Source organism: Artemia sp. Qi Xiang Cuo, chromosome 17 (genome assembly GCF_049724085.1).
Source record: "Artemia sp. Qi Xiang Cuo chromosome 17, ASM4972408v1, whole genome shotgun sequence".
Classification (NCBI taxonomy): Eukaryota; Metazoa; Arthropoda; class Branchiopoda; order Anostraca; family Artemiidae; genus Artemia; species Artemia sp. Qi Xiang Cuo.
Window position 1 is genome coordinate 28,683,863 of NC_142810.1, and position 25,841 is coordinate 28,709,703.

A 25,841-nucleotide genomic window follows, 5' to 3' on the forward strand; every position below is an offset into this window, starting at 1 on the left:
GTAGGCTTTTCTTAGTTTTGATATGAATTTTGAATACTTTAGAAATACATTCAATACAATTTGCAATATAATTTGCAATATAACTAGTCATTTTTTTTTCCGGGGTTTGTATTTCTTTCTTTTTTTTGGCTAGTGTTCTTGTAATGTGTGTATCTCTCCTCATTTCTAGAGGCCGTGACGGACTATTGTAGAGAGCTTGTTTTATTCTTTTATTGATAACAAGAAATTAAAAAAATTATCTTATCTTGTTCTTGATTTTCTTTGCAATAGTCAAGAGTACTCATAGAGCCATCTGATAATAAAATTCTGCAAATGACTCGACGAAAAAAATTGGAGATAAAATAAAAATACTATAAAAACGACCTCATAAAGTGAATAAGTAAAATAAAATGATAATTTTAGATAACCGTTCACTAATTATCCGTTGGATGGGGGGCATTCTGGATTTTATGTTCATTGTTATGGTTGAGTAAGGAGTACGAGCCGAAGTTACTTTGAAATATATTTAATAAAATATGTTTTAAATTGAAATTAATTTTCAACATTCAAGTTTTTTTGTCATTCTTGGAACTGAATAATTATTTTAAGGGAGTTTTTTTTTTATAAGAAAAAAAAATAAACGAATCAATCGATGGCTTTAACATTAGAATTGAATAAAATACAAATCTTAGAGTTAATCTATATTATCCCTGAATGGCTTATTGACACTATTAGGTATCATTAGCTGCCTTATATCATTTTTTTTACAGGCTATTGATGATAGTCATTTGGCAGCAACTTTTTTTTTTACCTTAAAAACCCGTTGAAATAGTTGTTCATGTAATTGACTTTTGATAGGTTGGAAAACAGCGGAATATAAGGAATGGTTCTTAATTTAATAAGATCATGTTTATCTCATAGAAGTTGTAAAGTTAAATTTGCTAATGAATCATCTTGCATTTTTCCACTGAAAATGTAGTTTTTTCACATTTTACTTTTTTGATTAGCTTTCCGCTATGTCTGTAAGTAAGTAAAGGAAACAAGGTTTGGTGGTCGGATCAAAAATTGTCATCTATGTCGATAAAAAAACCTATTAAACAGAAGGCAATTCCAATTTCGTTCGTCGCCGCTACACCTTTTGATAAGAAGTAAAGTTTAAAAACAAGAAAATCTAGGCTAAATTCAAAATTACACAAATGGCTACCACAGTAAATGATATAGAAGAGGATAATAATGATATTGAAATAATCTCTGGGCCACCATCTGGTACATCAGAGTCTCCTGTGATGGTACCTGCAGTACAGAGTGACTCCAATGGCTCAGATTTGGACTTGGAAGTATCCCAGATTTTGAATGTTAACCAAGATGCTAAAACTGACAGTGATCCTGTGATTGAAGCTGCTTTAAATCTAGCAGCTGATGTAAAAAGTGATGTACCTGACATTAAAGAAGAGACTGAAAAAATAGAGAACATTGTTAGAGATGATGATGTTGATGAGTCAAAATTAACCAAGAAGGATGAGATTAGTTCAGGTGAAGCTAAAGAAGATCCTAAAAAAGATTCATCAGTTGCATCCAAAGAAGAACCTTCACCTGCTGTTGTTTCTATACCAAAAAAGGAAGAAGAGGAATGGCTAGACAAGGAATCGGATGATGAAGAAGAGGTAGGGCCAAGATATGTCCTGTAGGCCTAAAATTAAAGGGTATAAATGTAAAAGCACTCCACCACCTAAGGAGGCATGTTAAGAAAAGATTTCTTACTTCACAATATGTACAATAAGCCTAGTTAATATATTTTGCAATGGAAGAACCTTCATCTTCACTTCTTTCCTTGTTTTTCTAAGAAATTCATGAATTTCTTAGAACCTAGCCTATATATTAACAGAATATGCACCCCCTAATGTGCAAATATATACCCATAATTGCATTCAGAATCTAAATACAACCTTCATTTGCATCACAAATGAACTTTACCCCCATCCCTAAATATGTCCAAATCAGGGTATATATTTGCACATCATGGGGGTAGAGGTAAAGTTCATTTGTGATGCAAATGAAGGTTATATTTAGATTCAGAATGCAATTCTGGGTAAATATTTGCACATTAGAGAGGTAAAGTAGGCCTATATACTCTGTCAATATATAGGTTTGGTACTGTTCTGTTAGCTAGGCAATGCATGAGAAGTAAAGTTTGGTTAATGCTAATGAAATAAAACAAAATGTGATGAAAATGTAATAGTTTCAAAACAAATTTTGGCTAGCCTATATATTTGAACATTAGGGGGTGGGGTTGAAGCATAGCATATATTTAATACAGAACCTAACCTAGGTACCTTCCCACCCTAATCCCCAAAAAACTAAAGTTTAAAGATAGTTCCTGGAGTGAGAAACCCCTTGTTTATTCAGCATCTCATAGATACTGGGTAATGCTGATTTGATCTTTGCTATTCTTGATTGTAGACCCCAAAGCCACACCAAAAAGTCCGTGGTGCACCCCCCCAAAAAAAAAACAGCAGCGTGCCGCTGAGCTTGCATCAGCATGCTGATGCTGCTGCTGATTCTATTGGTGGCAGCATCACTAATATGCTGCCATTTATTTTTTTTTCTCTCTTTTTTGGTTATCAATATTGACCTTCAGGCTTCAACCATCATCCCGGCTAATCTGTTTCTTAAGAGTAAATGGGCCTGCCATGTATATCGGTTCATAGGAAGGAGAAGAAGAAATTTTTCTTGAAACAAAAATTCTACCTTCCACTTTAAAATTCTGTTCATTTTTCTTTCTGATTTTTTAGATGAAAAGAGCATTAGGCAATTCAGGATGTTATCATAGGCAGCACATAGTGTTTGGCAATATTCAATATTGATATTGATATATTGATATATCAGAGCAAATATTGATATCGAATATCGAAACAAAAATATCGATATCGAAAACGATATTTGAACATATTTGACTATTTTTGGCCTTTTCTGCTACTGGTAAACGTCATGCAGAAAAGATCCAACATAGAAAATTGTTTGGGAAATGGGCGAGAAGAAGAACAATGATGTATTTAATCCATTGACTCATACATGCTGATACACAGCATACTTACCTGTATCCATTAGTTGGCATAGCCTGTTCTCAAACTCAAAATAAGTTTAGTCAGGAGGACTTCCAAATGTTGCTGAGAACCTCCAAAAGACCTTGGCTGTATTAATGCCTTCTGAGCTGATAGGCCTTGCTCATATAAAAGAGAATTGGCTTTCTATGCTGAATCCAAATATATAGGATTCATTCAGTTTAGTGTTCCCATCAAAAGATACAAGCCTGAGAAAATTTTTGTGATTTTTGGGAAAGGGGAGAAACCCCAAAAAGTCAAAGAATCTTAAAGAAAAGTGTACCATCAGATTCAGCATATCATGGAACCCTACTTGTAAAGATTTTAACTTCCCGTCAGTGTAAATGTAGAATTTTGTATTTTTTGTCAGAATAAAAATCACGGATGCATGTTTATTTATTCCTCTTTCTTTTGCCAGCATGATTGCATCAATTCAAAGGCCCAAGAATGTTGGGAAAGTGCTTGTTCAAAAGAAAATAACAGTTCTAGTTCCCTTTTAAAGTGACCCAAGATATTGGAGAGCCAATAGCCCCCCTCCCACGCCCTTTTTCCCTGAAAACAGCCAATCCCAATTTTGAGATATTCATTTTGTTCACCATAGTTGAAAGATCGAAAAAATGTTCCTCTGGAGATAACCTGACTCCCGCAACCTGAGGAAAGGGCTTTAAGTTATGAATTTGCCTATTGTTTATGTATAGTATTTTTTATTTGTAAGTAAACAGGCCTTTTTAGGGGAGGGGGAATTTTCTGTGGGGGGATTTTCCACAGGTAGAATTTCCCATGGGCAGGGAAGTTTCTGGGGCTGAACTAACAAGGGGGAATTTTACAGCAGAGAATTTGTCATAACTCCTATACAAAATTCGTCATAATGTTTCTCTGCCAATTCAATTTTTGATGTAGAGATGTTCCAAGGACATTGTCATGATCTCCCCATAGTACCTGGGGGAAGGGCTATAAGTTATGAATTTTGTCTGTTGTTTACATATAGTTTCTGTTATTTGGAAGTATTTTCCACGGGGAGAATTTTCCATGGGCTGGGAAGTTTCCGAAGATGAACTTATAAGGAGAAATATTACACGGGAGAATTTGCCAGAACTCTTATATCAAATTTATTTTACTTTCTCTTTGCCGATTCAATTGAACATCTAGAGATGTTCCGGGGATATTATCCGGGGTAAATTTTCAGAGAGGTTAAAATTGCCTGGGAGATTTTTTTGTGGGAGGGAGGGAGTTCCCACGGGGGAAATTTTCCATGGGAAAATTTTCAGTGGGAGCAATTCTTCGTGGCGGAATTTTTTGCAGGAGATATTCTCCATGTGGAAATTTTTTGCAGGAGAAATTCTTCATCAGAGGATTTTCCGTGGAAGAAACTTTCCATTCAGAGGATGGGATTTCAATGAAAAATTTCCTGTTGAAGGAGTTTTCCGGCATGATTTGAAAAAGATCAAAAATTAAATGAAAGACAAGTCTTTTTTTTTCAAATGAAAATAGGCGTAAGAGAAATTTCTAGGCAAAATTGTCCACAAGAAAATATCTGGGTGGAATTTTCAGCAGGGACGAATTTGTAGTGATGATTTCCTGGTATTAAATGAAAACAACCAAAAATTAAATAAAAATTTTTTTTTTTAACGGAAACTAGGGAGACATATTGAAACTTGAAACAAAAAGAAAACCTACCATATGCAAGGGGAGTTACCCCTTCCTTTAAAGAGTTCCAATTATTTAAAAACAACTCCTGAAACACAAGGGCTATTTAATTAGAATAAGAAGCTTGTTTTAAAAATACTAGAAAAAAAGTATATGAAGGGCATCCCTCTCATATACGGAATAATTTCTGTCTGTTTTAAGTTTTAATGCTGAACCTTACTTTCAGTTGAAAAAACCTGTTTTCTTTTTTTTTTATTTAATCACTGAAAGGTAGAACAAATGCTCAGGGAAAAAACATTGAAATGTTGCTAAGTTGAAAAGCAAGAAGTAGTCAGTAGATCATCTTTCTTTACCCTGAGCCTGAGTAATTTCAAGTCTAGATTTCTATGATATTCAGTCTTGTAATCAAAGTTTGTTTTTATTGCTTGATTTTCTATTATTCAAAGTTTAAAAAAATTGTGCAAAATACACTTTTATTATAATTGTTGGTATTTTTCTATCAGCCAGTACACATTCGAGAATTTGGATCTACAGGTATGGGGTAGAAACAACCGCTATGCTTGCGAAATAGATAGGATATAATAATAATAATATAATAATATATATTGAATCTATAATATGCGTACCATTCAGAATCAGGGATAGAAGATGCAGATAAAGACTCATCACTTTTAGAGGACAGAAAACGCCAAAGGAGAGAAGGATTAATTTTGGCCCGTGTAGATTCAATATCAATCATCTTTTTTCATATGTAAAAAAAATCATCATATAAAATCATCAATCATATATATAATTTGGGCTGTATATTTGCACACTAGGGGGATGGTGGGGTGGGGGTTAAGTATAGCGGGGCTGCATGCAATAAGTAACCTAACCTAAATAAACCAAAATACCAACTAAATATTTATTAAAACATAGCTACAATGTAGTTTTCCACTGAATCGAAGCTAATTGTAACCATATACAAAAAGCAATAAGCCAGTTGTTGTATGATTTTATAGATTCAGATTCTCGAGTGTGTAGTGGCTAACAGATAAGTACCCAATTTTTTTTTAACTTTGCAAAGCCAAGAGTTAATCTGAATAAAAACTGATCAGAAATATCGAAATCGATGTATCGAAAGTAAAAATATCGATATTTCGATATATCGTTAGATCAAATTATCGCCCAACACTAACAGCGCAATCGATCTGTCTAAGTAAAGAACAATGTTGGCACAATGTATTATTTTTTTTTCCATACCAGGGCAATTCATATCAAAGGAGTTGTCGTAGAAACTTCAAAAAAGGCTGATTTGATTTGAAATTGGAATAGCTAGTGCCCTTTTTAATAGTTGAAAGTGATTGGAAGGCAGCTAACACCCCTTCCATGCCCACTGTTTCCCCAAACACATCCAATCAAAATTTTAAGGTAGCCATTTTGTTCAGAGTAACTGATTTCCAGAGAGAAAATATGTTTTTTAAGGAGGTTACTCCCCCACAACCCTTAGGGAAAGGGTTTTGTAGTTATGCCCTGGAGGTATATAAGAACGATGTTGGCACAATGTATTATTTATTATTTTTTCCTTTAGACCAGGGCACTTCATATCAAAGAAGTTGTTGTAGAAACTTTGAAAAGGGCTCATTCAATTAGAGATTGGAGTGGCTTGTGCCCTTTTCAATAGTCAAAAATTATTGGAAGGCAACAAACACCCCTTCCATGCCCACCATTTCCCAAAACACATCCAATCAAAATTTTTAGATAGCCATTTTGTTAACCATAGTTGAAAGTTTTGGAAATTAGATCTTAGAGGATGACAACCACCCTCACAGCCCTTAGGGTAAGGGTTGTAATTTTTGCCCTGGGGGCATATACGGTGTTTATAGAAAGCGTTGTTGTAGAAACTCAAAAAGTGATCATTTGTTTGGAAATCGAAAAGCCTAGTGCCCTTTTTAATAATCGAAAGTGATTGGAAGGCTTGACATTTTTATAGTAGAGATCAATGTGGGTATAATGTATCATTTTTTTTGTTGTTGTTGTTTAGACCAGGGCACTTTGTATTGAAGGAGTTGTCATAGGAACTTCGAAAAGGGCTCATTTGATTGAAAATAGAAAGGGCTGATGTCCTTTATAATAGTCAAAAGTGATTGGAGGGAAACTAATCCCCCTCCCACGCCCATCCTCCAATCTGACTTAATGTTTAAAAACTAAATGTTGCCATAAGATTAAATCAAAATGCACTGTGTTTATGCTAGTTTCCAATAAGGCATCTCAGCAGTATCCCAAGAACAACTGAGGGTATTATGTTCAAACTTTCAGGGCTTCTTCTGCTCTTAAAATTTGACCAAATCAAAATAGCGTAAGTGTATCCAGGCTATCAAAGAAATTAAACAAAATTTTTTTGCGAATGTTATCAAGTTTTCCATTTCAGGTCAACTAGAGGAGGTATGAAACTAAATTAAACACTACTATATGTGTCCAGATTTTTAAAAGGGTCTATGTTGTTAAATTTTGCTGAAAATTGTTTTCCAGCATACAAATAGCAGGCCAAACTATAAATTCTTAAAAAAAACGAAGAGATTTAAAGTATTATTTTCTTTTTCCCTGAAAAGACTATGTCAATATAAAACAAACAGAAATTAATTAAAAAAACCGTTTCCAAAAAATAAGTTTTTTCAAAGAAAAGTATAGAACTCCATTAAACAAAAAATGAGCAAAATTAAAATCAAATAATCTTCCAAGCATGAAACTACCACAAATCAGCATTGATAAATAAATGAAACCCAAAACAAACAGAAATTATAATGAATAACCAAGTCAAACTCAAAACGAGCAGAAATTAACATAAGTTGGGCTCAAAACCACTATGCCTTCCCAAGGCCAGAACATAGTTTGTACTTTACTGGAAAAATGCAAATGAATATGCATTGTCAGTTTAATATACATATACTGATATTTAGTAATCAAAATGTTAATACTATTTGATTTATTAAAGTTATAAAAGTAAAAACATTTATATTTTTTCAGTAAAGTGTAAATTATGTTCTGGCCTTGGGAAGGCATAGGGGTTTTGAGCCCAACTTATATTAATTTCTGCCTGTTTTGAGTTTGACTCAGTTATTTATTGTTATTTTTGTTTGTTTTGGGTTTCATTTATTTATCTATGCTGATTTGCAGTAGTTTCCTGCTTGGTAGATTATCTAGAGCTAGTATAGAAATATATCTGTAGAAATGAATTACTTTTTTTTTGCACAGTTAGCAGAGCCCACTGAAGTTGAAGTAGCCTTAAACTTTGACTTGAAACGTTATAACTTGACCACTTCTTTCAGAAAAGAATTTCGGAGGGTTATTTTGTGTTGATAATAAAAGAGGGTAAAGGTGCAGTTTAGTTCCTCCTGTAGTGTAGGGCACAGGAGCCCTATGGTGAAGGTGCAGGTTTGTTCTCCCTTATAAAACAACTTATTTCAGCAGATACAAAGAAGAAGCCCATTTGCAGCATTCTGTGGGACCCCAAGGTCCAATACTAGTATCAGGTCCCGCAAATGGCAGTTTACGCTTGCCAAGTTCTGGCTGTACCGGCCACAAGTGCCCCAGCTAAACGGCTTTTTAGCATGACAGGACTGATAGTGACTGCAAAAAGATCAATGGCTCCAGGCAGAGTGAACAAACTCACTTTTGTTACATCAATTGTAACTGAAGTGATGTAACCGCTGATTTAAAATTGTTGATGTTGTTATTTGTTTTTTTTTTTACTTCCTTTTTGTATGTATTTGATGAACAGGAGATGTTTGAACTTCAAACTTTGAAAGTTATACACACATTAGCCCAAATCATTAACAAGAAGGAAATGACTAAACACGGGATTTTATAGGAACAATGCGATGTTAAACATAAACACAACATAGGTTTCCCTGGGTCTAGTGGCTAAAAATGAGGATTCTATTTGGTCTGTTTGGCGGTGAACATAAACACTTTCCGCAGGCCCAACAAATTCCTGTTTTATCATATTGTTCTTGAGGTTTTTAGCCAACCATTTAAAAATCCTAACTACAATCGAGCTTAAACGCTCTTGGTGAAGTGGAATTTCCATTACTATTTTTAATCAGAAAAATCGGCGCGCCATGGCGGGCCGCCGGTTAAAATCGGCGGCGCGCCGCCAAAAAAATTTCCGTCGCCGCCGATACTGAATCACACATTCGCCGCCGTCATTTCGGCGTGGCGCGGCTTTGGGGACTACTTGATTGGCTGTCTTGCATGTTGCCTAGCTAATAGAACAGTACCATAGGATGTAAGAAATTCATGAATTTCTTAAAAAAACAAGGAAAGAATTGAAGATGATGGTTCTCCTGCTGGAAATACATTAATTAGGATTATTGTACATATTATGAAGTAAGAATTGTTCTCTTAACATGTCTCCTTGATTTCTTAAAGATCATTTCTTAAAAATTATTTTCTGAAAGATGTCCAAAAACGACATCTTTTTACTTTGCTCCCACCCTCTAAAGTGTAAACAAATTCTTGCACAATATATATATAGCTATTCCATGAATTTTTCTGTGTCTTATTTGGGATTAAGTTAATTTGAAAAAAAAAAGTTAGTTTATGAAAATTCATGGATTTGCAGTGTTTGACTATGATAGTCCTTGATCATTTATATACTAATAATCAAATATTTTACTATTACTGTTATTTTATATTAAAAACCCATCTTCATACAAAAAGAAAATGACAGAGCACTACAAAAAAAAAAGAAAAAAAAAGCAAAATATCACTATACAACTATGACAGTGTAACTAGAGTTGAAGAAGGTGGCCTCAAGCATGTCTTGAAATCTTTTGTTGTTTTTCTCCACAAGTTTAGCAACAGCTATAGTAGGATCTGCTATGTGAAAATTATTGGTGAACTTTGGATTGCATGTCCAAATTGGATATCTCAGTAGGTATTTTGCAAAATAAAAGAAAGTTGAGTGGGTTTTCAATTTATCAGCATTTGTAAGGATCTTCCAGACAGGTGCAATGTAGAGGATACAGGGGAGAACAACAGTGTTGTACAGCATTGCAAGATAACAGCAATTGAAGTAAAGCTTAGCAGAGACTATGGAAGCATATGAAGCTCATATGCACCATTTGCTGCATTCTGTTAGGAGATGACAAGCATGAAAAATGGTATTTCCAATGGCAATACCAATGTAAAAATTTGGTCAGAAGGGCAGATCTTTGAATTCCCAAGCACAATTTCATAAGGAAGTGGGCCTTTCCAGTAAAAAAGCCCTATGTCAGACTTTTCAGCATTAAATTCAAGACCAGATTTTAAGTATTTTGCTTTCAATTTTTGAAAAGTTTCAGAAATTTTTTCCAAAGTTCAGCTAATGTTAAAAATATCATCAGCATAAGTGACTAAGGAGATATTGAGGCCAGAAAGAATGCAAGACATCTTGCAATGGTCCTGGACTTCAAGAACATAGCTATTGAAATAACAGTGTGAGGCAATTGAACCTTGCCTGGTTCCTCTCTCAACTGGTATAGTTCTGTCCACTTACCTTGTCATTTTGTCTTGCTTAGGAGGGATTTTAAGTTGGACTTTTAGCTTAGAATACATATCTCTTTGAGATCTGATAATAGCCAGATTTACTCCTCTTTTAACAGCCCTTAAAAGCACGAAGGGGTAGATCAGGGAGTTAAAGGCATGGCAAATATCATGACTTGGCATATTGTCATTTAATACTATATAGCAAGCAGCATAAAGTCTAACAAAAGACAATATCATGCTTTCTCCCATTATTTAGAATGATAAAAAGTCATGCACACAACTTTTTGTACCTCTTTCTTTCATAGAGCAAACATAAATAAAGTCATAGAAATGACTTTTTATATAGATCCCTGTGCTGCACTGATAAGGGAAGGCTGGTGGCAGCAGGGTCAAAAATAGCAGCAGTGGCATGCCACCAATGATTTTTCCATGTTGCTGCTGGTGAGATGTTGGTGGCATGCCACCAGCACAATCAATGTTGACTGCAAAAATTAATGTTTTCATCAGTCTTTCTCAAATTCCAGCTTGAATTTACAAAATATTTGGGCCTATTCATGAGTTAAAAACTTTACAAGTTGCTGGCTGGACAATGGTCTTTTTTGTTATTCATCAAGAGAAGTAAAAATCTGGTAGACACAAAATGACTGGCATGAACCTTTGCATAATAGTTGAAGTATCTATTAGCTATGTTTTCTTAACATAAATAATTATCAAAATTAGTAGTTTTTTTTTTCATTGAGCATTACTGTACACAAGACTTCAAATACTATATCACAAAATTTATCAATTATCTGGGTAAAAACTATGAATAGAAGTTTGAACTTAGAAGCTTATTTTTTTCATAATGCTCTTTGCCTATATCTGTTTAGCCACCTTTAAAACAGTTGAAATGGGTGACTTTGATATTTATTGTTTTTTTTTTCTTTTAGATTCTTAAAAAGCCTTCCTTGTATTAAAAACTGGTTTTTAATAACAGTTAAAAAAAATTAAACTTTTTTTTGGCTTCCTTGTAGAATATGTCATGTAGGCTAATGCTGAACTGCTGCTTTTTGGATTGCTTTTGACTGCTCTTTTGGATATTATTCATTTTTCTTTTGGGGATTCATTCCAAATTTGAAACTCATAAATACCTAATATCAGTTAAATTATAATCTGCATCTAAAAGGTGTAAATTTATCAAATTGAAAATACATGGTGGTGAAACACTTCAATTACAGTGAAAAAAAAAAGCAAAAGCACTTCAATAAAAATTATAATTCTCACTTGTAAATAGCTTGTAAATGCCTTATAGTGAAAGAACTTCCAATTGCATAAAAAAAGCACAACTATCAAGTTAAAGCTACAGCTAGAATTTCTCCAATGACAGTGAAAATGTTTTTTTTTCTGTTTCATTGTGATTATTATCCAAAAGTGGGAACAGAATTCATCCCAATTTCAGATGTGTAAGAAATCCAAAAATACCCAAGACAATGAACAAGTCCCAATGGGGGGCCCTGGGTCTATCAAAATATTTCTATGGTTCTCTGGTAATTTGATATCATTTTCTTCTGTCTCCACTTTAAGTTAAAAAAAAATAAAATAAAATTGTCATCTAGGCTTTCAATTAAAAAAAGTCAAGGTATTATCATTTAAAAAAGATAGCCCCCTACCGTCTCCCCCCGCTCTCTGGATACCGCCTTGATAAGATATCCTCTCTACTTTGAATTAAGAAAATAAATAACTTTTGGCATCCCTGCCTTCAATAAAAAAAAAATTGAGGTATTTTTACTTAAAAATGAAGGCCCCCTATCTGTCCCCCTTTGGATACTGCCTTGATAGGATACCGTTTGTGCTTTAAATTAAGAAAAAAAAACTTTTTGGCATCTCTGCTTACAATAAAAAAAAAATCAAGGTATTATCATTTAAATATGACAATTTCCTACCCCCCCCCCTCTGGATACCACTTTGATAGGATACAATCTCTGCTTTATATTAAAAAAACTTTTTAGCATCCCTACTTTCATTAAAAAGAATTTCATGGTATTATCTTTTAAAAATTATAAAGGTCAAACAACAAAAATGTCAAAATTATTCAGACATACCTCAAATTACTGGAAAACTTGAGTCATAGATTTGTCATAGCATTCAATAAGATCCAAGGAATCTAATTAAAAAGGGAACACACACAAAAGCCAAATTAGGCCAGTAGCAAAAGTCCCAATATGGGGCCCTGGGCCTATCAAAATATTTCTATGGTTTCCCAGGGAATTTGATATCATTTTCTTCTGTCTCTGCTTTAAATGAAAATAATAACTGTTGTTGATATCCCTGCTTTCAATAAAAAATTGAGGTATTATCATTTAAAAATGACAGCCCCGACCCCCCCCCCCCCTATAGGCAATAACATACAAATTTTTTAAATCATATTTTTGGGGTCACTTCCATTTCAGTCTTCAATTTCCCAACCTTGCACATAGTGTATAGCTAAATTTTGCCTCAATAGATTTTTTTGGGGGGGGGGGTGAAAATTTTTCAGAAAGAAGACTGTATTTTCTTTAATCCATCAGGCATTCAATAATTGTGCATTAAACATTAAGAAAATGTATCTAACAATAGCAAAAGAAAATTATTCTGCAAACTTATGATTCAGCTGTTGCAGCAATCTGTTGACTATCAATTTTAAAATCCAACTGAACCTGTATAGGGAATGTGTTCTGTTCAACTTAAAAATAAGATTCTTGACTACAAATGATGTAAGAATCTTATAGCAATTGGTAAACTGCATTCGTAATGGTCTAATCTCATTTCATAAACACAAAACTTTTTTCAACATTCAAAGAACCGTGTATATTGCAAATTTGCAATTGTATCTGTCTGGTTTTTATCCAAAGTAACACATTATATGTATGTATATTGCAAATTTGCAATTTTATCTGTCTGGTTTTTATCCAAAGTAACACAAGAGACAAAATTAAAGAACAAGAGAGTAGTGAAGAATTATGGTATGCAAAGTAATATTTGGCAGGGATAGTCACTAGTGATAAATACTAGGGGTGGCACCATGATTGGGTGATTTTTGGGGATTTGGGGAACCAATTTTTTTGGGGGTGGCACATATATCTTCGGGAAAATCAACGAAAATTCGGGGACAGTGCAAGCCCTACTTGATTTCTAATCAGGAAAATCAAAATACTTAACCACACGAGAAAAGAAAAGCTCCGACTTTGCGGTTGAGGCAGTAAAGAATTGCTGCAAAATTAATTTAGTCAGTTGAACGCCTCTTCTGGTGGCGGCGCGCTGGCGGCGTTGTGACACTTCGGTGGCAGTCAACCGGACCTCTCGTTGGAGGCGTTCGGTTGATGCGCTGGCGTCGCTTGGGGTCTATTTTTATACCTCATTCTGTTACAGAGCAAACATAAACAAAGTCATACAGATGACTTTTTATATGTCCTCTTTTATAGAACAGCACAAATGACTTTATACATCATACTCTTATAGAGCTTTAGAGATAACTTGTTTGGTTTTCTCTACATTTACATAATTTTTTGTAATAAAAGTTTATCATTTACTACTATATAGAAAACAGTAGAAAGTCAAATAAAAGATAATATCATGCTTCGTGTGAATGACGAAAAGTCATACACACGACTTTTTATGCCTCATTCTTTTATAGAACAAAAATAAATAGTCATACAAATGATTTTTTCTACCTCACACTATTATAGAGCTTTTTATACCTCATACTATCATAGAGGAAATATGAATAAAGTAATAGAGATGACTTTTTTGGTTTTCTCTACACATACAAAATATTTGTAATAAAAGTTTGTCATTTACTACTATATAGAAAGCAGTAGAAAGATAAAAAAGACACTATTATGCTTTCTCTCATTATTTAGAATGATAAAAAGTCATACATATAACTTTTTAAACCTCATTCTTTTATAGATCAAACATAAATAAAGTCATACAGATGGCTTCTTATACCTTATTCTGTTATAGAGCAAACATAAATAAAGTCACACAGATGACTTTGTATCACTATTATAGAGCAAATATGATGAAGATCATATAGATGGATTTTTATACCTTATTCTATCATAGAGCAAACATAAATAAAGTCATATAGATAACTTTTTATACCTCAAACTATTATAGGCTAGAGCAAACATGAAGAAAGTCATATAGATGAGTTTTTTTGTTTTCTCTACGTATACAAAATATTGGTAATAAAAGCTTTTTTTTTGTTTTATCTACTTATCATCCCCAAGAAGATTTACTAATACATATTTTATCTGAAATAGCTATTATTGATGATCCACTAAAATGTTATGTGAAAGACAGTAGGCTATACTGGCCCAGTCATATAAAGAGATAATAATAAAAAGTCATACAGATGACATTTTGTACCTCTTTATATTCTAGAGCAAACATAAATAAAGTAACACAAATTACTTTTTGTGCCTCATCTCCTAAGGAATAGCATGGAAAAAGTCATACAAATGACTTTTTTGGTTTTCCTTATATATTGTAAAACTTAATGTAGGAATATATGAAACATATTTTAAATAAAAGTATATATCAGTTTTCAATATATGTATATATTTTTGGCTTTATCTCTCGAATTACCCCCCCCCCCTCATCCTGCTCTTAAAACGGGAGAGGCGGTGTCTGAGCCTTCCCCTTGAGGCAGATCCTGTTAATTTTTTATTCTCAGCATTTTTGGTTTTCTATCCAAAATTGACCAACCCTGTCCCTCCAAGCTCTTTGACACAAATGTTAATGCTGTCACTATATAGGACAAAAAGTCAACTGTAAGATATTTGATTGTTTTCTTTATATAGAAATGGGGTAGTATAATGTCTTCCATATGACTTTTAGGTGCATCATCTATAATATTTGTATTGAAATATTTTGATTATGGCAAATTAATACAACAGTGAGATTAAAAAAATAACATACTTTTCTTTAAAATGTGTTTTGTATATCCATACATTTAATATTACAGTAGCCTATATAAGGAAAACCAAAAAAGTCATCTATATGACTTTATTTATGTTTGCTCCAAAATAGAACAAGGTATAGAATGTCATCTATAGGATTTTTTTCTCATTCTATATAATTAGAGAAAACATAATGTTGTCTTATGTTTGTCTTCATACTGCTTTCTTTATAGTAATAATTGACAGTATTCTATTGTACAAACATAAAGAAACAATTTTCTATAACGTCAAATCAACGTAACCCGAAATTCATGGAGTAGAGATAATATGAAATATAATATTTCCCTATTAGGGGGAGAAGGTGAGAGTAAAGGTAGCAGTAGTTCTCTAGAAGGAGACATGCTAAAGTAAAAAGAGGCACATTTTTAGATTGCTAATTTTATACTTTTTTAACGTTTAAAGTTGCATTTATGTCAATTCATCCCTCTTCCCTTGATGATCCCATATATAGCCTTATGATGTATATCAAACAATAAGAGAAAACCAAAACAATAAAAGTCTTACTTTATATATTACAACACATTTATGTAAATCAGATTATCATTTTTTTCTTTCATAATTATTTACATTTTGACTTGACTTAAGTCCCATTGATCCTTGGAGATAATTTTGGGGCCTATCCTTTCACCATTCTGTTGATGTAACTTGTGTATGCACTTCTATCTTCTGTGAGGCAGAGAAGATGTGGTAGGATAAGCGACAATAAATTGTCCTTTAATCTATTTGGGGGACACCCTCTAGGTCAAGATCCATGTACCCAGCCTTCAAAGGCTATCTTCAGGAGACAAGTGTTATTCATACATTGTGTTTTCCATGGCCATCTAAGCTGCTGCAGTTTTATTCTGTTGAGGATGGTTATGTTTGAGCTTGAGATTATGGAGAAGCTTGATGTTGGAAATTTTGTCATGTTAAGTGATATCAGCAACATGTTGCAATAATTTTGTTTCGAGAGCAGCAAGATGATACTTATCTTCTGTTTTTAGAGTCCAGAGTTCACAGGCATAGATAGTGATAGGGGTGATAAGCTAGTCAAATTGCCTCTTCTTCTATTGTGGGGAGAGCAGGCTTTTCAGTCAAGACTACTCAGCTCTTTTTCTTTTGACTCACTCTGTGAGATGATTTGGACTGCTGCAAGTGGTTTCTACGTATTTATCTTGGTTGGCTCAGTTCTGATTATATTTCTTGCACTAGCTCTTTTGATTCTAGAAGCTGAAATATCAGGGAATGTACTTTGAGTTCAGTACTCTGTGTGCAGGTTAGGTCAGCTAGACTCTTGGCTGATGGTTAAGATTTTGTGGTGTTTGAAGTACTTTAACAGTTTACATTAAAGGTTAAGTTGTGTAGACGTCAGCATAATACATTCAAATAGGCAATGATCAATTGTTTCATTTTCCTTATTGCAATGTTTGCAAAAAGGAGAAGAGGGGGCTAAACCAGAAGAACTTGAAAACTGATAGGAAATAGCATGAATATTTAGCCTATTTGAGCTTGTATGGATTCTGTGACAGAGTTTAGAATGGTGCTTATTGGGGAAAGGAAATATAATTGATTCATTATTATTCAACTGGGCCTCCAATAATCTCCATTGGTATATATCTCTAAGGGCAATCAGTCTCCTACTTGGCTGGTCAATCTTTAGGGACTTTTTTGTAACTTCATCAGCATGATGATTGCGTATGATGCCTGAGCGGCTTGGAACATATTAGAGGTATGTTATTATTCCTCTTGAGGCAAGCTTATCTGTAAGACTAAAGATATTGGAGTGTGTCTATATCCATCTTATATTGAGATGCCATGTGCAGCAGCTCCATGCTAGACATCGAGTCAGAGTATACTATAATATTTTGTGTATTAGGACTCAATGGTTTATTATTCATAAGATACTCCAGCACCATGATTATGGCATTTAGCTCTGCTGATATTATGGAAATATTATCAAATTTTCTCTTGCCCATTGCAATACTGAGGGATGGGAAATATGCTCCACATGTCTTTTCATTCATTTTAGACCCATCAACAAAAATTGGGAAATGGTTCTTATAGGTAATTTTATTAAGTTCAGCAAATTTTTTTCTGTATAGGCTAAATTTGAAAGAGGCAAATTCCTTTGACCACTTTGAGAGATTACTATTTATTATGGGGAGAGACCAATTCCATGGTGGGGTCTGGGGGAAAATCGGGGCAATAGACCTTACTGGCACTAGGAATTTCATTTGAGTAATGACAAACTTGTGTGCAATGCCTTTGTACATGGATGGATTTCTTAACCAGTTATACAGGATCTGTGAGCCGTTGGCTTCAATTTTTGACAGATAGCTGATTAAAAGAAATCTTCTTTCATCTATTGTTGCTAACCCACTCTCATTAAGCAGAAACTTGGTAATAGTTGATTTCCCAAGACCAAATATGGGGTAGACTATGTCATTTTGTGTTGTTTCAATTTTTTGCAACTGGGTCTTTGCACAGCACCATAAACTTTGAGCCCATAATCAATTTGTGGGTTTATATGAGATTTATAAAGCCGGAGTAAAGTTTTCTCATTACAGCCCCAGGGTGTGTATAGTAGTCTTTTTGTTATTCTGATTTTCCTGTAGTATTTTTTTTTATTGTAGTTTTAATGTGAAGGTGGAAATTGAGTTTTTGGTCACGAATAAGACCCAGGTAATTTATGTGATTATCCTCAGGTATAATAATGCCACTTAGCATTAGTTTTGAGATAACTATTTTGTACTTGTGTTGGAAGTAGAAGATTTTTGACTTAGTAGGGGCAGTGGGTAAACCAGATTTGTGAGTAAATTTCTCAAATTGGAATAGTGACTTTTGCAACTTTGAATGTGCAATCTCAAAGGTGTTGCCAGTTGCCTATAAGACCATATCTTAAGTATATTGTATATTAGTGTGGGAGAGTTTCATGTCCCAGAGGAATAGGGAGAATCGGTGGCAGCTCAGGACTGCACCCTGTGGAAGGCCTTTGGTTATTGTGGTTTTGGGTGAGGGGGCTGAACCTACATGAACAATGAAACATCTATTTTCAATGAAAAACTTTATGAAAGATAACAGCTTTGGGGTAATCCAAGACTTGCAAGTTTGGCAAAAAGGATCTGGTGATTCCATTGTCATACACACATTCCGAATCTAGAAATGCAGCAACTAGGACATTTTTTTAAGATAGGTTCATTCATGGCATTTGTTAAGCAGAAAAAAAAAATTGTAGATGAATAGTTTCCTGAAACCAGTTTGAGTATGGGGTATCGTATTCATAAGGACCGATCTATGTCTTTGAGGTTTTACTCCCAAGCTAAAGAGTGTTGGGGGAGGAGGTTTATTTTGAATTTGGGTTGAATAGAGAGGATTTGAAGAATTTGTTGTTGGCAAAAGGGGATAGCTTGGATTTAGGCGAGAGAAAGAAATTTCTGGGAAAGTTTAGGCTGGCGGCTGCTGTTTGCCCTGTGTGGATTTGTGAATGAGAATTTATTTCATTTTGTATCTGAGTATGAAGAGCTGTCTGAGTTGCGGAATGAATGTTTTGGAAGATTGTTTGGGAGTGAATGCTGGTTAATTGATCAGATGGCTGAGAGGAATGCATGTGCTATTTAACAGTTGTTTAAGTTTCTTTGTTTAGAAATGAAACATAGGGAATCATGTTTGAGGGGATAGCTTATTATGGTTTTTAGGAATTGAATTCTTTTTCACTATTGAATTCTATTGGTTTTTAGGAATTGAATTCGTTGTTTGTTGGTTAAAATGTTAGACCTTTTGTGTTTTTTTTCTTTTCTTGGTTTGTTTTATTTAAAGCTGTATTTTGTTCCTCAAGCCTTGTTTCTAGACTGTATTTGTGTTGCTATGGCCTGCTGGCCTTTTGCAATAAATCTTGACTTATCTATCTTATTACTTTTCTCTACATACCAAAGGAGTTGATTGTGAATCATTTTGTCCATTACTTTTCTCAGCACAGGAGTAATCATGATAGGCATATAAGATACAGGGTCATGTTTGGGTTTGTTTTTCTTTAGGATAGGTAACAGGGATGAGCATTTCCAAACATTGGGGAAAACCATATCGAGAATCAGGTTTACATGAGCAGTGCATGGCCATTATTTTCAAGGTGTTGATGGTCATTTCAAAGAGGTTGGTTGTCATGTGGAAAATGTCAGTCCAGGAATGAAGATCACAGAGGGACTCATAAATTAGGGCTATATTGTCAGCATATGCAAGTTTCTTTACCATCCTGTGGGGGGACCAGATGGGCTATCAGCTACTGAAAGGACTGCAGTTAAAAAGAGTAGACTTGATTCACATTTTTAGCTCACTAAGAATAGTATTTTTTTTATCCAATATTCAATCTGGAACTTAAGCCAAGCTGGATATCTTCAGGTCTATACAGTAGATCAAGCCGTGGAAACAACAACAAAGCAAGATATTATTAGGGTTATATATAGGGCCATAAAGGAGAGGGGGTGGTGGCTGGAGATTGCACTGTATGGGTAACACATATTATGTTGAAAGAAAGCATGAAATAAGGGATCTAATCATATTACTTTTGTTTTATTAAGATGTTTCTTTCTGGAGAGCTGCTAATCTGCACCTTTACCAGGGAGGGTTAAGACAAAGTGATATATTTTTAGGAATGTTATAAGTAAACACCTCAGAATTTTTTAAAGTAGTTTTCAGAATTTTATGGTGTTTCCTTCTGAGAGGACTAACCACTAAATTAGAACGAAGAAAAGTGTTTAAGCATCCCACCTTTGCTAGGCTAAATCTCGATTTAGGTTAGGCTTACCAAGGCTTTAAGGTTTTTGAGAGTTTGTTTAAAGACAACAAATTTGAAAGACAGATAGTGCCTGAGAACAACTGCTCTTCTGAAGGAAACAATTTGATTTCCCAATTCATGCTCTTTCCAAACATTATATTGCTACTTGGACAATGTGTCCCTTCCCCATAATGGTGCCAGACATAGCCCTAGGGTAATACTCTGAATACTCAGATAGTATCTAACCTCAGGCAGGGATTTTGATTAAAATTTATCTTTCATAAGCAAAGGCACCAGGTTCCTAATCTTGGATGCAATATGGATAAATAGCTTGACTTTTGTTCTTAAAGAAAGAGGAAGGAAACCAGAAATTCGTTTTGAGTTGTCAGAAGTTAAATTATTCAAAATTTATGTTTCTAATTGCATGATCTAAAAGTCTTTAAGCGTCGCTGTATGTTAAAAAGCCTTCCCAACATTAGTTTAACGCTATTTTATTAATTTCTAGGAATATGAAGAAACCCTGACAGAACGATTGATTGGACTGACAGAAATGTTTCCTGCTTCCTTAAGGTCGGGAGTATATAGTCTGACTTCTGGTTCATTAAGTGCTACTAAAGGTACAGTTGTTGAACTTGTTTAAATTTAATATATTACATACATTGAATACATTCCAAAGGCGATTGAACTCAATTTTGTATGTTTTATTTAATTCTTCCGTTTTGTTTCGTCTTTTTTTAACCTTAGTATGTAATGTCAAGTCTTGAATGAAACAATTGATTTTTTTTCTCTATTTAGAAAACTGTTTTCCAAGCATTTGGTAAAAGGAGGGGGTAGTAATTGCCCATAAACACTGTCTTCAGAATATTTTGTGAAAGTTTGTAATATTGCACCTTAGCTCTGATTATTTGGACTTAAAATGTAATTCTTTTAAAAGAACAAGATGATACATATTAATAGTATATTGGACAGTAATATGGTTTTGGGGGATAACTAGCAGTGGCTTAAATTCGTCAAAATCCTTGGGGGGGGGGAGGGCAAATTTGGAGCCAATTTTCCCAAATCAAGTGAAAATGACAGTGAAACTAGAAACGATCCACATATTACCATAAAGGCAAAGAAAACTGACCTGTTTCTCTGGATACTTGAATTATGCAGGCTTATCTTAGTTTTGACAAAATTTTCTGCAGAAACTAAATTTCAGCCGGGGGGGGGACTTTGGTCTGGAGGGGGCAGTTGCCCCCCTTGCCCCATAGCAAATTACGCCCCTGATAACTAGCTGGGATTAATTCTGCATTTTTTTTAAGTTCGATTGGATCAGAGGGGGGAGAAGCATTTATTTTTTGAGCATGTATTCAATTCCATCCAAAAGAAAAAACACTAAATCAATTGCATAAAATTCTTATTAACTATAATATAAACTTTTTTCTTCATAGTTGGCCTATACAATATCAAATAGCAAATATCTGACAAAAAATTTGAATATTTTTAAAAATTTAATGTAAGGTTACACAAAATGGGAAAGAACCACATTCATGAACTTGTCTCTTATGTTTCAGCTCTATCTTGTAGTGTCTGTGAATCATTTTTATGTTTGGTGCTGCAGTAGTACCATCTAAAAAAGTTTATTGCTATTGAATACAAAAGTATGTGTAAAAAATAAACTTTTGTTTGCTGATAAATTGCCCTAAATCACACTTGCAAGTGACAAGGTGAAAATGCACCTATTGATCCCACTGAGGGTGATGATCTGGAAGCAATAGGTAGATACTAGATGCACTTGGCTTTCACTGTTGATAGGAGCTTCACAGCCTGGTTTCCATGGTTTACTAAACCAGTCGGTTTCCGCACCATTCTTGAACTTGGAGGTAGATACAGAAGCACCAGTTCTTTCACTTAGAACATTCCAAGATGACACCATCCTGTCTGAAAAGGATGTAACTCTGCTTCTTTTTGACCTGAAGTATACCCGCAATTTGCGGCTATATATGTAAGTCCTTGTGTTTGGGTCTAAATGGAGAAGTTTAGTCTGGTTCTGTGTAAGTTAGTAGGCAGTGGTTACAACACCTCTTTTTCCTGCTGTAAGTGTGGGTAAATACATCATCTTCAGTTGTAATTGATAAGGGAGCTTGGTACAACTGCTGACATATTGAGTCGCTTTCCTTTGGACTATTTCAGTTGAAGCTTTTTCTCCTTTCTTGACTGGGCTGGCTTCTGTCATGCATGTTCCAGTTTTGGTTTGACTAAACCTTAATAGAGTTTAATGAAAACTTTCTTTGTTCTACTGGCTATGGTTTTCTTGATGAGTGCAAGCAATTTGTTAGTAGTGCTTTCAATGGAGTGGTTGTCGGACGTAAACTTAAATTTATCATCAACAATGATGAAAAGATCCCATTCTTCTAATGATGCAAGACTCATTTGATTTACGTTATTACCCTCCTTAAGAAAATATGTAGTCTTGAGGTTGAAAGACGCAAAGTTGATGACTCTGCACTTACCAGTGCTAAATTCAAGAAGACAGGTTGAAGTCCATGCCGTAAGTATATTTAGGTGAGTTTGGAGTATCTTGCTATTGTCATCATCATTATGGTATGCTGGACCTATTAGTTTTGAGTATTCAGTAAAAAGACTTGTTTAATTTTCATTTTTCTGGTGCATCTTAATATAAATACTATGCTACAAAAAAGGATTAAATAACCAAACAGAAGAGTCCAATTGGTATCCTGAAATTCTAAAAAACTGTAACAAACGTCTAAAAATCCGGGTGAAAACTTCACAATTGGAAATGAATCTGTAGCATTTCTCTGAGGAAGTCAACCAGCATTGGCTAGCACTTTTTACAAATTTCCCTCTTCCAACACTGCTCCCATTTTTCAAGTTTATTACCAATACTAACATGAAAGGACATGTACCTTTTGTTGTACAAGTTTGATGCTCAGATCTATCTAGCTCAATTTGGATAAGTATTGGTGAACATTAGTGCTAGCTCACTTCCATTTCTCCTCTAATCTATGTAAGATGGGTGAAATGTGATATAAATTGCTTTTTAGCTTCAAATTCTGGTGGTGTTTAGAAGCTTCAGTATCACAATATGTCTCGAGAAGAAGTTCAGATCAGGCACAAAGAACGTTAACTAACATGTTGTTTTTCTGCTATGGTAGCTAAAAGAAACTTAGGAGTTTCGGGGAGGCGGCACGCCCCTTGCCCCCACCTTGCAAGGCTATAAAAATCTCTGCCAGGAAAGTCTAAGAAATAAATGAAATGAAATGGGGTCAGATAGTAGTATGGGCCTTAACCCCCCCCCCCCCCCCGTGTATGCACACATCTTTTTCACAATGGCATCACTGGGCAACTTTTTCAAGGTACTACTTTGAAAAAGTGGCTACTCCCACTTTAATTTGAGTTTTTGTTCTTTGTACGGAGGAAGGTATTTGAACCATGATGAAAATCCTTCCGTCTCTTTGGACTGGTATGTAGAACAAGTAGTGCTGTTGGTATAAGCTAATAGAGGTTTAGTAGATCATCCCTAAAAGTGCCATACATTAGATCTATTTTTAATGGGCTTTTGAAAGCATTTTGGTATTATCCTAAATCTTTATTTGAATGAGGTAAAAAGAGAGCCATGATTTAGCCTAAAGAGACTGTGTATATTTCAACACGATGTTATCTAGCTGGATGGCATAGAGAAATTGGAAGAATAGTTAATTTTAACTCTAAAAGAGAAAAACCAAAATAACTATTGTCTTTGCCCAACACTGCAAGAACAACTCCCAAATATTTAGAGTGCCACGAGATGAAATTTGAATGATTTCATTGTGAGAAGTACAGTTTTGTCTATTTAATTTTCACATTAAAAGTAATGTCTTAAGAAGCAGCGGAATGACTTAGCTTAGTAATAGAAGTATCATGAATCTTACCTTCTCTTTTCAGGACTTTATCAACTGACCCGTAAAATCAGTTGGGTTGTATTCACAACGGCTGCTATTTTATTTGCTCCCATCGCTTTTGAAGTTGAACGAGGACAGATGTTAGAGATGGAGAAACAGCAACAAAGAGCCATACTCCTTGGTCCTGGTGCAGCTGTCTCTGGTGGTCCCCAATCGATTGGTAGTGGAATGGCTCCCCCACCCCCTAAATGAAGTTATTATAATGGTTTTGTTACACTTTTTAAGTAATAGACTTTATTTAGACGTTTATATTGTTTTGTTTTTTAATATTGTTGGCTTGTCAGGAGTTTCCAATTGACAATTTTAGCATCATGTTATCAAATCTTGTTTTCGTTAACTTGGCGATTTTTCTATGAAATCTTTAGAAGTGTGCGTTCCTAAAAGCTCAAGTAACAAAATCCGTTGTCACCTTCTGTTTACAACTAGTGTAGGAAATTTAGTTTAGTTCCTAGGTCCTGGAGTAATATGACCAGGGAGAATTTTTGCTGAACATGCTGATGGCTTGAAATACCTAAAAATGCAGATATACGTCCAACGCTTAACAACGATTAAGGAGATTTTTGTTGCACTTCAGCACCCTAAAGCAACACCAAAACGGTTTTGTCTTCAAGAAAATCAGTAAGCAATCCGATCATGGTTTGGGTTTTTGAGTTCCAGTCTTTTGCTGGACACGATTGTCGAAATGAATTTACAGCAGGCATATACCCAAGGGGGGTCTTTTCCTGTTAACTATCATGGTTGCAGCAATAGCTGTAACCTAGTAAAGACGAACCATTTTTAAAGAGTGTTAAGTAAAAAATATTTTCTTATTAACACTATTTTGGAAATTCTGAAATATTAATTTTTTAGTCATATTCAACAGAACAGTAATTACAATTATAATTACAAGAAGGGATTTTAAGGGAAAGAGCCAGAAAATTCTCAAGATAATATTATTAAAAAGATTGAAGAAGGAAGTAATAATTATAGATTTGTAACACAAATTAGAGTTCTAGCCATTCAGACCAACAGCTAACCAGAATCCCCTTCTGAAAATTTCGCAAGAAAGAACTAATTTCGATTGACAGTTCTGGATGTCTTCATAATTTTTAGGCACTATATTTCGTTTATCAACGAACTAATAAGGACTGAAACGGCTCAATAGTAATCGAAACTAAAAAAAGGAATTTCGATATCAACAGATATATCAAAAGAATCGGTTTATTATTTCGATTCCAAATGTAGAGTCATTAAGCTTAGTGTTACTTATAAAAGGCTACGAGTCTGAGAAAATTTCTTGATTTTCGAAAAAGGGGGAAAACACCCCCTAACAGTCAAAGAATTTTTATGAAAATCATACCATCAGAGTCAGCATGTAGAAGAACCCTACTGTAGAGATTTCAACCTCCTACCTGCAAAAATGTGGAATTTTGTATTTTTTTTTGCCAGAAGAAAGATCTCGGATGGGTGTTTATTTGTTTTTCTTTGGGGTGATCGTATGGAAAAAATGGTCCTAGAACATCGGGAAAGGGCTCATTTGAACGGAAATTAAAAGTTCTAGTGTCCTATTTATGTCAAAAATTTTGGGAAATTTGAGATAACCATTTTGGTTAGCATAGTTGAAAGGTCCCAAAACTATGCTTTTGGAGATAAAATGACCCCCCCCCCCATAGCTCTTGGGAATATGTCTTTAAGTATTAAAATCCATTGTTTTCGTATAGTATTTGTTATTGGGAAGTATATAGACTTTTCTGGGGGGGGGGGGATTTTGTTCTTGGGGTGGGTTTCCATGGAGAGAGAAATTTCCAAGGGTGGACTTTCCAGAGGAAATTTTACACTGGGGGAATTGACAGAATTCCTATACGAAATTCTTTTAATTTGTCTTACTTTCTCTATGCGAACTCAATTTTGTACGGTGAGATGTTCCGGGGGAAATTTTCAGCATGTTTTG

At 34.5% G+C, this 25,841-nt stretch overlaps 1 protein-coding gene across 1 annotated transcript; it reads left to right on the forward strand.

Annotated features, from left to right (window-relative positions):
• The first annotated feature begins 1,120 nt into the window (after positions 1-1,120).
• Positions 1,121-24,160, forward strand: mge (translocase of outer mitochondrial membrane 22 homolog mge). The gene is made up of 3 exons (XM_089102878.1): positions 1,121-1,643; positions 20,473-20,584; positions 23,895-24,160. Exons 1-3 carry the CDS (start codon positions 1,176-1,178, stop codon positions 24,101-24,103), a joined length of 789 nt encoding a protein of 262 aa, XP_088959004.1. The 5' UTR covers positions 1,121-1,175; the 3' UTR covers positions 24,104-24,160.
• Positions 24,161-25,841: the final 1,681 nt, after the last annotated feature.

Coding starts and splice junctions, on each gene's coding strand:
- mge (XM_089102878.1), top strand. CDS start 1,176: ATGGCTACCACAGTAAATGATATAGAAGAGGATAATAATGATATTGAA. Junction 1,644..20,472: donor AATCGGATGATGAAGAAGAG/GTAGGGCCAAGA, acceptor ATTAATTTCTAG/GAATATGAAGAAACCCTGAC. Junction 20,585..23,894: donor TTCATTAAGTGCTACTAAAG/GTACAGTTGTTG, acceptor TTCTCTTTTCAG/GACTTTATCAACTGACCCGT.